Genomic DNA, 13,410 nt, shown 5'->3' with positions numbered 1-13,410 from the left:
TTTTTTTAATATAATGCCTAGAGACTGACTTGTTTACTGAAGTCTTCCTATTGAAATACTTCTATAATTGATCATAACTGCCATTTGCTCAGGCATCTTAATTAGATCCAAGTACAGGAAAAAACATGGATGATACAATTATCTTTTTTGAAAGCAATGGGTAACAGCAATGTACTTAATGATCTAAGTCACAAAATACAATGCATTTGTATAAGCTAATATAAGCTAATTAAATATATTTAGCTCTGACACTGAGAAAATAAAATCCCAAGCACCATGAAGACCAAAAAAAAAAAAAAAAAAAAAAACCACAAAAAACAACACACTGAGATGACTAATTCTAGCATAATTTTAAGACTTTAAGACTCTCTGGATGTGGCAATCAAGTGAACATTTCCCTACTTAAGTATTACTCATAGTTAGAGATCACTGCGAACTTATCTCTTATCTTTCAAAGCAGTGAATGAGCTATTAGTCCAACACTCACTGCTACAATTTTTATTAAGTTTTATATTTTGGGATAACATTCAAAATCTTAGCCATATTCCAGTAAATGGCAAAATTCCTAGAAACATCAATGACATCAGGATTTTTAATGCAAAGAACACAGACTTGTCAGAGACACTGAAGAAAAATCAGTCATTTAAGGGTGGTTTGTGATATAATTTTTAAAAACTATACAGATAACTATTTACATGTTTTCGAACTTATTCAAGATGAAGAAAACTCACAGCATAATCTGTCACATAAGATTCATGTGACAGACGTGTGTATCTTAAAACACTGTTAATATTCTAAATCACGTGGTGAATACATATTTCACAAAGACTAAAATAAATAACAGACACTTTATTGTCTAAGTGAGACTACTTCAAAGCGCGGTATTTCCTGACAATGCTTACAGAGAATCACCAAGTAAAAGGAGGCAGAGGTCATACACGAACTTGAGAAACTCTGATGGTTGCTAGTTTCCTCTCAGTTTTCTCATGATGGGGCTGTCAGGTTCAGCATTAGTAAAAATACTTCCTACAACCACATGAGTACCCCAGATGTTATGACGAATAACTTTGCAGCAGCCAAGATCATCAATGCAGAATCCCAGGTGGCGGTAGCGCTCATCTGTTTCAAACAGAGTGTTGTTTGTATATGGTCCAAAAAACTAGGTGGAAAAGAAGAGATATTCACATTTCCAAGACCATTCTGGACTATAAGGGCTAACACTTCAGTAACAAAGCATTTTAGAAAGTGTTTAAAACAAAATTTAAAACAAAGCATTTATGTTTCAAAATCATCAGAACTATTTTTAAAATAAAAAGCCCAGAGGTACTAGTAACATCTTTTGGAATAAGTGTTGTTTTGTTCAAGAAAACTATACAGGAAAATTTAAGCAGAGGATCTCTGTTATATTGATAATTAAGTGAATAGCTTACATTTAAATATTCCTCTTTATTGCTGACAGATAGCTGAAGACAGTGTTTGAATATCTGATCAATTAAATATACAAAAACATCAAATAGTTGTTTTGAAAATTTCTACTAGGCATTAAAGATAGAACAGGTGTTAAATAGCAAAATGAAAACATGTTTACAGTGAGTCCCCCTCAAGTAAAGATGTTTTAAAGGGCAGAGTATATGTAAACTGGAATCACTTATTTCAGTTGCTCCACCTCAAAACAAAAGGAAGCTTAATATTGACACAAAAGTCTATTTCTGATGAACAGCTTATGAGTAAGGACATTACTATTGGATTGGAGCCCACAGACAGAATCCTGCTTTTAGCAGGAATCTGTAGCTATTCCTTATACGCATGAAGTTTTCAGGTACAATTTTAAGTACCACACACACCTTGAAATGTGTTCAGACTATGATCGATCCCTATTAAAGTTATTTGTCTATGATGCTACAATAAATTATTGCCTTTCATAGTGATTTTAATAAAGTAAAACCACTAAACTGAGCTCTACCATGATTATATTCAACTGTGATGAGGCTTTAAAGAATAGTTCTCAGAGAAAAAACACATCTCAGGAAAAACACGAGAAGTTTTCTCATTTCTCTTAGAGATCTTACAAGCTTTAAAACTTTTTTTTTTTTTTAAAAAAAAACCACCAAGACATCTGTCAAATGCAACAAACTTTCAGCTCCTGCAGAGAATTCATTTAATCTGACAATGAGAGGCAACCTTGTTTAACAGTAACAACATACTCACTTTTTCTATATAACAGATTTTACTGACTAGTGTAAAGAGATTTTTAAAAACTTCTACCTCCACAAACAGGTGTCAGGACTACCAAGTTATTTTTGGAGGTCAAACTGGTGCAGTGAACAAGAGTTTTTTAGTATACAACTCCTACAATTATCTGAAATTGAGCTTCATTGAAGAACAATGTTCTTCAAAGTGCCAACTGCAATGACAGATACCGCAGTATGGGAACTTGATTAGGGTCACTACCTATCTCCTTAATTTTTGAGGGTAATTATGCTGGGGTATTAGCTTTTGGTCAATACGAGAAAGTTGGATTTGATCTATATCAAAGAATACAGGTACAATAGCCAGTTAGTACGTAGTAATGTCCACTGCATATTCCATGCAGCACAGTAACTTACTGCCAGTCCTGAGGATGGATCAATGAAGTCAGCCCAATAGCCTTCAGAACAAATTGCATAACAAATTTCCTTGGCACCATTAATGAACTTTTGGGAAAAAAAAAAGCGCAAAGGAAATTAAATGAAAATTTTGATAAGTATGTATACACCAGAAGGCATATAAAACATTTTGAAAGTGAACTAGCAGATTTTTTTATAGTGTCCACTAAAAATGGAAAATTGAACATCCTTTGAATAAAAATACTAAGAATAGTGCTAAGAGAACTAAAATCAATGGTATTATTAGGCTACTTAAAGAGACTTAGAAATGTTCCTTGTGCCAGTCAGTAATGGATTAACAGTATGTACAAGGAGTACTGCAACTGCTTTGATTATTCAAGCAGACTGCAGCCATACCTGTTATCTTCTTTAAGAGGTCAACTGCAACCTCAGGTATTTCCCTGTATTATCTCCACAAGTTTACAGATCTAGTCTAAATGCAAACTTGACACTAGATGTGGCATTAAATATACTGGAAACAAAAAATATAGTTTTGCTATAAGATCTTATCATGGCAAACAAGACAGTACTAGGAAGTTCCTCTTAGATTACAAGTGCCTAACTGCAAATGATTTTAAAGAACATTTTAGTTTAGCATCGTGATATCAAACAGTTTCATAAGCATTTGACTTCAGTGATCTAGATCAATTTTCATGTTGTCATTTGACTGACGGCCAGGATGGATGATGATTTTAAATCCTCCCACCAGACAACTGAGTTGTAGGTCATGTTTCAGTTACACTGGAGAACACTGGCTGATATTCCCTAAAATATTTTTTAAAGTTACAGAACATGTCAAGAAGTTTCCTATTCTCTAATACTTTACCAGAAATCTCTTTTCTCTGAGGAGATAGTTTATAGAATCTATATTTTTGTAGCAGCTTCTTCACATTCGCTTAATACCACAGATTAGATAAAGTCTAGATGTTGTGATATTCCTAAGACCATTCATTTATTCTGAGGAAAATATGTCTGGGTGGAAAAATCTGAACAGCTGAATATACTTATTTGGAGTAAAGAACTTATGCAATTTATTAAGTTATTTCTGAACATAAAGGAAATTCCTTATGCACTTAAGATGCATCTCTGTCCAATAAATAATTCTAGTAGATAAATGCATTTGTTTATCTGGAAGTATAAAAATCGCAGTGTTCTCTAGCCCTGAGCAGTTCACAGTTTTAAATTTATAGAAAGACTAGTTATTTGGCCTTGATCCCTTCATGGCCCAGACTACAGAATTCACCCTTAACAGTAACCTGTTCTTTAGTGATCTGTTTTGATGTTCAATGGATCCAAAGATTAACTGTTTCAACCTTAAAGTCACAAATGTAAGCAAGCCATCTGAAGACAGCTTTTAAGGTCTTTTGATCTTTGATTTTTTTTTTAATATCTTTTGACCTAGTGTTGTAACAATCCCGCAGCAAGCCCTTAGAGTGATGTTAATAAACACTTGAGATTTACTGTAAACACTTAGATCTGGTTGTAAACAACTCTCATTACTGAAGCACAAGCCCCTCAGGTTAAATTAGTTTTTCTAAGATTACTTCTAACTATCTATGAAGCAAACAGTCCATTTTATTGTGAATTTGCTGTTAGTAACCTTTAGGCTGGGAGGTTACATCTAACATCCTAACACCCCTACAGAGACTATATTAGACTTGACAGGGAGGTGCACAAGGAAGAAAGATGCCAATTAACATATAATTAGACCAGATTACAATGCCAAAGACCAACAGACCATAAATAATTCAAAGAGAAGAACACACTAAAATGCAGGAAATTTTAATTTGTGTGTAATCTTTATGTTGATCCTTCAGACTTCTTTTCTTGCAGTTATCCTTATTTTGCCTTTACTTATATTGTCCACATCTGCAATGTACAGGATTGAAAGAAAGCACATTACCAGACTATTTTCAAGCATAAATTTGACTGACTACACAGATTCAATCCCTGCAGTGTGATTTTTACTATTTTAGAAAAACTGTAATCAAATTATGTAAAATTTATGTATTTAAAGATGTTAAGAAAAAAGCGCCAGTAGTGGTAAGCAGCGACATCTGCTGGAGCATATACTAAAGAGCTGAAGAACGTGAAATATGGCTGTTTTCAGAAAGAGACCTCTAGTGGACAACAGAGCTTCCAGCATTCTGGAAGAAGATTAACACGTAGAGTATCACTGCTATCCAGGCTAAAAGCATTAACAAATCAATTGGCAGAATTAAGGAAAACAGAGCAACCACTGTTTACAAGTAAGAATGCACACAACAGACATAGCAGTGGAATCTCAATTACATTACATAAAAAACAGAGAGCAGTGAAACCTTACAAAATGCATTATACTAAGCTGAAATAAGAGAAAATAGTTAAGGAAAATAGTTCCTTAAACACTACCACAGGATAAGAATCAAGTATCTTTGAAGTTTACCACACCATTTTAAAATCTTTCTAACATAGTCCTTACTCTACTATTAAGAATTTAATGGTTCTGTGAGACATTTAAAGTTGAATAACAAAAGTTACACAGATGGAAGAGATACCTCCATTTTATGAGGAAGAGAACTTTGGTATGGATTAGCTCAGAAATGCTCTTAAGAACACAGTAAATAAGCACCAGAACTTGAAATGGATCAAAGATGTAAACAGTTCACAGAAGTTTCATCTGCAAACAAAAATAAGTTGACACTATTGACAGCTACTTACATTTTCTAAGAGCATTTCTCTCTCATCCTCCACTTCCTGACTCCATACAGTCATATCATTTTTAGTTTTCTGGGTAACAGTCAATACTGTTAAACGACTGGCAGTCACTTCTGGGAACATTGACTCAAAGTCTAAAAAAGTGAAATCAGCATTTTAATGGGTTCATTTTACATTTTACTTGGGTTTATGCTTTAGACAATTATTCACCCTGCTTCAGGCCTTCAATTTCATTTAAACGTGTGTGCATGCCTGAGTGAAATCTGTGGAATAGCATGCTAGCTTGTAGCACTGACATTACTTTTGTAAAAAGTATCTTATCTTGGTCAGGTCCTCTCAAGTCAGTTACTAACTGGAAGATAAAAGCCTCCTTATTCTGCACATTTTGAAATTCACAAACAAATATCTTTCTTTGCAAAGGTATTTTAGGTACACTAGTATTTTAGCATTGCAAAATGAATGATTTTGTGCAGGTGAGAATACATATTTTCTGATTGTCATATTATTTATGCACTTTTATTTTACATTAAGTTTTCCAGCAGTTTCTCAGATCTTCAAAAATAATGTTCCTAGGATATGACAGCAGACTCAGCATATTGGTACTGTACCACAGACATTATTTGTGATAGTGTTTCCCCTTGGGTGAAGAAGGGCCAAAACCACAATTATCATGCTTCCAGCTCTACATTACCTTTTGGACTAAAAACATGAATGCACATGAAGCAACAAAATTGCAACTAGACTTTATTAGCACAGAGATGCTTGTTTTCAGTTTTGGAGGAAGAAACACTACTCAGAATTGAAAGTGCAGGGATTTGTTCTTTCTTGTTCTCTGAAGTCTCTTCTCTTCAGCTCCCTGGACTAAGATTTCAGCTAGATTTCAGTGTCTTTTGGAAATTAACAGTAAGACAAGATTTTATTTATTAAAGTCAGAAGTTTTTATCCAAATTTAACTTGAAGCACTTTCTTCTGGCACAAATCAAAGATACAATACCAATTCATTCAACAGCTACAGTCTGCTATTTTCCTAAAAAGCAGGGCAAAAAGCTGAATTTTCCTCACAAGGTGGTCTTTGGATAGCGAGTCCCCAAATCTACTTGATACTAAAGCAGCAACCAAGTTACTTTCTCTCACCCTCTACAAATAAGTTGATGTCAAAATTAAACAACATTAAAATTCATAATAGTATATTGTCAACAGTAAAATACTTATTTTTCACTTTACAAGACATGTTCTTTTGTAAAATATTAACTTTTTTCTAGTACATACTGACACATCTGTTATAACAGAGCCTTCACTTGCACGTTTTTATTTTTTAAAATTTTAACTATCAAAAAAGTGAAAAATGTACCTTTTCGTAACAGTTCGGGACAAGCTTGTACTGCACATTCTACCTTTGCATTTTCAAAGTAAGTTTCAGCGTTATTTATTTGCTGTTTATGTGGAACATCACTACCCTGGGCATGGGGGGGGGGGAGGAGAAAAACAAACATCAGTAACTTTCACATTTGTTAATAAGTAACAGGAATAACTTTGTATACCACATCTTTTTGACTAAGTTTCTAGATGGTCAGGCACAAGTAGTTTCACAAAAGATGACTTGCAGTAAGATTTAAAACTCATTTCTAAAATATTAAAATTGGAACAGATATAGCTATAACTGGTATTTCTACATGAGTTTAAGTAATAGTAAAATTTCTTCATATTGCATTGAAACTCTACCCCACAACCTCTGTACAGAAATTTCTGAAAAATATTATTTTGAAATAATAGTTTAAGTATTCAACACCACAGCAAGGGACAGATTTTTGTACATACACACATTACCTGAGCCAGAACAAAATTTCAGGAAGTAGCACAACAGTTCTAAGCACTGTATTTTCAGTATTTTCTGCATTAGCTGTTGTAGCTTCAAAAACAGAACTTTCAATAATATCATTTTTGTTTTTTACATTTTTTTTGTTTTAGAGTTTCTAAATAACGTTGTGGGCACCTTACAAATGGAGAATCTGCAAGTTGGACAAATAGCATTTAAGCTTAAAATGTCCCTAAGAAGATAACAAAAGATGTCTTCTTTGAGATAGCAACTGTTATGTAACATATACAACATAGCGGCAGTATCTCTAAATGTAACTTTCCCAGCTCTGGTTATGTCAATTTATTCTAAATTTCAGTAAATTTCTAAGAGTGAAATCACAGCAATCAGTAATGCATTCGGTCCTATCTACTGTTTGTACATTGTATTTGTAAAACCTCTATATAGAAACTATTTCACTGAAAAAAACACTGTGTGGCTAGCATTTTTATTTGAGAATTAAACAATCAAAAACTGCAAAACCCAAGCACAATTGACATTAACTGTTAAGTGAATAGGTATGTTTTCACAAGTATCTTGCATTATGATCACAATGTCACTGCAAGAGATCAATCAGTATCTTAGAGTCCAACAAACCAGTACAGTTATGATGGTTATTTTGCATATCTTCTTAATTTCTAGACTCCTTTCCCAAGGGAATTTGTTGTTCCACAGGGATAAAGTATTCTAGCTTGCAACATTGCTATGTGTACCACTTGAAAGTTTCATTAAAATTTAACAGAAGCCTACATTTACCGTCTTTGATGATAACGCTGCTGCTGCTGCGCAATTTGCATGTAAAAGGTAAAGCTGTATGTTTTCTCTCACATTTATGCTCCCCTTCTTTTATTCCTAATTACAGGATGCTTCTCTTACTAAGAATGGTACTTATTCTCTTACTTTTCTCATCTGCTGCTCCTATTCTGTCTAAACATCCACTTACATAAGCTAATCAGGCATCTATTCACCAAGAGACTACAGTCATTCTCCATGGATCAAAATCACTTTTTTGTATTGATAGGCTGGTGGGCCCTTTGACCCTGCTCAGATAAAACCAGTACATCAATTTCAAGTATACAGAGGTCAGATAGGTCTGACATTGCTTTGATTGCTTCAAGGACAGATGTCTGAGCTTCAGCCACCCTGGACTTTTCTCTTGCCTGGTGCTGCAATGCATAGGGGATTCTGCACTCAGCTGATCCCATTATTCAAACACGGATCCTTTCTTAAAGGCACGCAGTTCAGTATTTTCCATTAGCTGTATCTTGTTCAGGGCTTCCTAATAGCAGTGGTGTGAAACTAGGCTGACTCTTGTTGACTGCCTTTTGAACAGCAGTGGAAAAACCTAGCTCTGCTCTTGCCAGTTTCTCCCTTCCACTTAGAAGGGTAGCAGATGCACTGGGCATTTTATTATGTAAGTAATCTTGCTGGAAAACAGAGATATATTGAGCACATTTGGTTTACATTAAATAAACAAGACACTAGAATACTCTGTTGGGTTTTTAATGGAAGGTGAAGTGTGCAGAATCTGAAAACAGTATTTAAGAAATTCACTGTAAGATTATATGTTCTGAACTCTCTGAAATATAGATGTTATTTACAAAGAAAAACACTACATGGCATTTTTACAATGGAGATTTTTTAGCTAATTTCCAAGGTCTGAGCATGTCACAAATTCAGACTGGCTGAAAAGCTGAGTTAGCAGCTAGTGGCAATAAAAATGTTTCTTGAAAAATTATGAGTATGCAAGCTGAGCTAGCAATTATCAAGCTCACTACTGTTAATATGGAACCTACTCACTGCAAGTTTTGTCATTCCCAAAATGCAGTCTCAAAACACTGCACTTGAGCTATGCTGGTCTGTTTTGCACATACTAATTCAATGGTTGTCAGATCTAAAGGTCATTGTCCAACCCACTTAAGAACAGATCAATCAAACGAAATATTTAGGTAAGAAACTACAAGTACTATTTAATAAAAGCTGGTAAGTTAGAGTTGGTCAATGGTAAGTTTTGAGACTGAAGTTTTCTTTTCACATATCCATATAAACAAGTCACTATTAAAAAGCTACTTCACTAATGCTCAGATGAACATTAAAAAAATGATTTTTTTTCCTTTTGAAAGAAAAATAACTCATCTAACTTAAAACTCATCTTTCAAAACCATCAAGAATATCAGTATTTCTTTTCAGGAAAAAGAGATTAATGATGTCCGTTTACTCTGGACAAGAAATATCAGCTTTATATAGAAAATGGCTGTTCTTACCTGAAATTCATTGATGTATTGTGCCATTACAAATTCATGCCTTTCACTTGGTGAAGGCTCTGCTAATACATCAGGTAGACTTTTACGATCTTGGATTTTCTTCTGAGAAGCTGTACCATTTAGGTGACAGTCAAAACCAATATTACCAGGCAACTGGAATCTCTGGTCCTGAGGGCCAAACGGACCCATTACTTCATCTGGCCATACAGTTCTTGGACCTGTAAAAGTCAAGGCCTTACATCAGTTAGTTATAAAAAACACAAATATCTGTATCTGACTGGGGAGAGACTTTATTTTTTTTCTATGATTGTGAAGGGTCTTGCCATAAAAGGTACACTTCAGAACCCTCAAATTTATATGGGATGCAAAGTTCTGACAGCATATGAATGCAAAGAAAATAAATATGCTTTTTCTTACATAAATCAGGAGGTGTAGCAGCAACATGAGGCTCATCTGAGCCAGAGGAATCTGCTGTAGAAAAAGCCTTAGGATTTACAACTCTTTTGACTAAGGAATAAAACCCTGGTAGGTAGGTGACCAATCTTGCTCTATTACAGAGCACCTGAGAAGGAAAACAAAAACAAAAACAAGCATTACATACTGCTAGCAAAAATACTTTAAGTACAAAAATATATTAAGTACAGCTTTGTAAAACACAGGATAAAACCTCACTCCATAATTAAAATAGTCATTTCTTTATCATCGTGTTTTTTAAACCAATTTTAACGTGTTTTATATATAATGTATGCATTTTTACTAAGGAAGAGCCTCAGAAACATACTGAAAAGCTTCTCACTTGAGGAAGACAACAGAAAAAATTAAATAGCATAAAACACAGAAGTCTGAACTAAGTTATGGATGGGAAAAAATAATGCACCCAGTATTATTTCCATAATTGTTATAATTCAATAAATCCATGAAGTCCATTATATGAAACATCTACAAATATTGTCATATCAGTATACACTGATATACAAGATCTCTAACCTGAAGATTAATGCAAGTTTTAGCCCATACTCCCACTTCTCAGAATCATAAGTTAAAAAAAAAAAAAAAAAACTAACATTACAGATACATCTTGTAGCTTTCATCTAGAAGCAAACATACATGTATCCACACTATTTCTTTGCCAGCAGAGTAAATATACCAACAGCTCTGAACTATAAAGGGGACATACATATCAGAACAGGTGGGTATAGCAATTTCAGCTGCTCTATTTTGCACTTGAAATACTATAAATATTTATCATGTGCAAAACTTAATAAGTTAGTGCAAGCACTGTTACTTAGACTTGCAAATTTATTAAATTTACATATTTATAAATGAATATTGCTGCAAACAAATCAGTACCATGGGCAAACTGCCACCAAGCCTTCATGAATTCTACAGTCTTGAAATACACCAGAAAATCTGTTTCACACCACAGAATTGTGCTGTCAACATAACTTTCAACTGCTAAGGATCACTCTTTCAGAAGCTGATTCAGCCATTCAGTAAATAGAAAATGCAATACTAGCTTCTTGAGCATGCAAATGTCTCAACAATAGTGCTCCAAAGGGCTAGCAGGTTCTGATCATGAGGATTAACTCTGAAGCCCAATGATGATACCTTAAACCATAATATAATTATTATTATTATTTGCAAAAAATACTCATGTGATATGATTAAACAGCAAATCCAATCTATTTTTTTGAATTTTAGAAATGAGTTGGTGACTTCCATGATGCAGCTACGTACACAAAATAGACAAAAATAACCTATCATACATTCAAAACATAGAATTAACATGTAATTAATAAATGAAAGACTACCTAAATCTAGCCCAGAATCATAGAATCAGTAAGGCTGGAAGGGACCTCTGGAGACCACCTAGTCCAACCTCCCTGCTCAGCAGGGTCACCTAGAGCATGTTAGACAGGGTTGCATCCAGGCAGGCCTTGAGTATCTGCAGAGAAGGAAACTTCACAACCTCTCTGGGCAACCTCTTCCAGGGCTCAGTCACTCTCACAGTGAAGAAATTCCCCCTCACATTCAGGTTCAATTTTTGCTCATTGCTCTTGTCCTGTCACATGGGACAACTGAAAAGGGTTTGTCCCCGTCCCCTTGACACCCTCCCTTCAGATACTTATACACATTGATAAGATTCCCCCCTCAGTCTTCTCTTCAAAACTTTCAGTACTCTTGATTGCAATGTTGCAAAACCATGCACTACTGCAAAAATATAAACTTCATCTGCCATAACATGTGCTTTTGCAAGAGTTCATTTCCCAAGTGGCAGAAAAAAAAAAATCTTTTGAGCAACTAACATGAAGGGTTTTTCCTTAAGTGTTGTATTCTTGATTCCACACAAGTTTATGCACATGTTTGTCATTAGATAGGTAAGAAACAAGGTTTCCAAGGTGCATGTCATTAGATAGGTTAGAAACAAGGTTACTTTAAAAAGGAAGAAAATGGTACTATTCAAATACTAAAGAGAAAAAACTCTCTTTGAAGTATCAGGACCTAGGCCAGCAAGCATCAGCTACTTACATACCATCTATACACCAACAGACAACATCTCATAAGTTATGCTAACATCATGAGGACTCAAATAAATATCCACACATTTGATTTACTGACTTATACCAAGTATTAACAGGTGAGGCCTTAAGGTGCCTAGTCCCAAAATAGCACTAGGTTTAAAAAGCTCTTGAAACAGTAAACACAATCTGCCGATTCCACTTTTAATGTTTTTTTCTACTATATAAAAGCGCTACTGAAACAACATTTAATATAGTCATTATACACAAAACAGATAATATGTATGTAAACATAATAAAAAAATATTTGGGATCACTTAACCTGCAAATGTTAAAAGTCAATTATAAATTCTAACAGTGTTCATGTTTATAGAATCAGTTCTGCTAATATTTACACACCTAACATTACACAAGCAAAAAATACCACTGAAAACAAGTTATCCAGGTCTGTGTGTCTAAACTAAATCAATAAAGTATGTTTTATTCTTCACTCTGAACTACTCAGAGTTGATTACATGCTGGTAAACCTTAATATTTCATCTTAATTGACAATATTAAAAAAAATATTTAATCCATAACTTTGTTATCTGTATCATGCCCAGTGAGTTTGCCTTCTGGAATTTAAGTGGAAACAAGAAGATGATCCTCTCCCAAACGACTTACTTGTTGCTAGAAGTGTTTCTGGCATAACTAAGATTTTAACGAGCCACTCCCCCCACGAACACTAAGACTTAGAAGCTGCACGTCCAGAAGAAGGAGGAACATTAAGCAACACCCTCCTCCAGCAGCGCAGTTTCCCCTTCTCGCGGAGACGCGCCGCAGCGGCGGTTTTACAGCCCCGCCGGCGCCGAACCCGGGGCGCGGGCATCGCCGTTACTCACGGTGGCCATGGCAGGCGGCGGGCTTCCTCTCGCTTAAACGCCCAGCTCCTCCTGGAAGAGAAGCGAGCGCACCGCTGAGGCACCGCCGCCCTCTCCCCGCCCAGGTCGGGCCCGGTGGCGGCCGCCAGGCTCCCCTCAGGGCCGCCTCCGTTCCCGCAACAATACAAGGCCTCGCAAGGCACCACGGCGACACCAGCCCGACATCGAAAGTGGCAGTGCGGAGAGCGGAAGGGGGAAACGAGGCGGAGGGCCGGGAACTGAGGGTGGCTGCGGCCCCCCCCGGGGCAGAGCCCGGCGCGGCGCAGCCCCTACCTGTCTCAGCTCTTCCTGCAAAATGGCGGCGGCATCCGTGAGGGGGCGGTGGGCGTCCCGCCCGCTCTCAGGCATAAAGAGCCGATCCACCGACACCTCGATTAGCGGGACCAGGCAAGCAGCCGGCGGCAACCCATCGCCCCCAATCGGCGATAGATTGCTTGGGACTGAGGGCGGGACAGCGCCTGTGCTGAGGGGCGCGGTGAGAGGGGGCGGGGCGGCGACGGCGGCGGGCGG

General features: G+C 36.2%; 1 protein-coding gene across 3 annotated transcripts; it reads right to left on the bottom strand.

Annotated features, from left to right (window-relative positions):
- Positions 1-834: 834 nt before the first annotated feature.
- Positions 835-13,200, bottom strand: MMADHC (metabolism of cobalamin associated D). Of its 3 annotated transcripts, XM_062579201.1 has the most exons (8): positions 13,174-13,200; positions 12,862-12,912; positions 9,879-10,023; positions 9,462-9,679; positions 6,694-6,799; positions 5,346-5,476; positions 2,607-2,693; positions 835-1,159 (listed from the first exon to the last, which is right to left on the bottom strand). In XM_062579201.1, the coding sequence occupies exons 2-8, from the start codon at positions 12,868-12,870 to the stop codon at positions 965-967; spliced, it is 891 nt and encodes a 296-aa protein (XP_062435185.1). In that variant the 5' UTR covers positions 12,871-12,912; positions 13,174-13,200; the 3' UTR covers positions 835-964. The 3 variants fall into 3 exon arrangements, with proteins under 3 accessions (XP_062435185.1, XP_062435184.1, XP_062435186.1); XM_062579200.1 differs by lacking the exon at positions 13,174-13,200 and having other exon boundaries at positions 12,862-13,156; XM_062579202.1 differs by lacking the exons at positions 2,607-2,693; positions 13,174-13,200 and having other exon boundaries at positions 12,862-13,161.
- Positions 13,201-13,410: the final 210 nt, after the last annotated feature.

This window comes from Rhea pennata, chromosome 6 (genome assembly GCF_028389875.1).
Source record: "Rhea pennata isolate bPtePen1 chromosome 6, bPtePen1.pri, whole genome shotgun sequence".
Taxonomy (NCBI): domain Eukaryota; kingdom Metazoa; phylum Chordata; class Aves; order Rheiformes; family Rheidae; genus Rhea; species Rhea pennata.
Note: the sequence above shows the minus strand (reverse complement) of the source record. Positions and strands in the feature narration are given on the sequence as shown.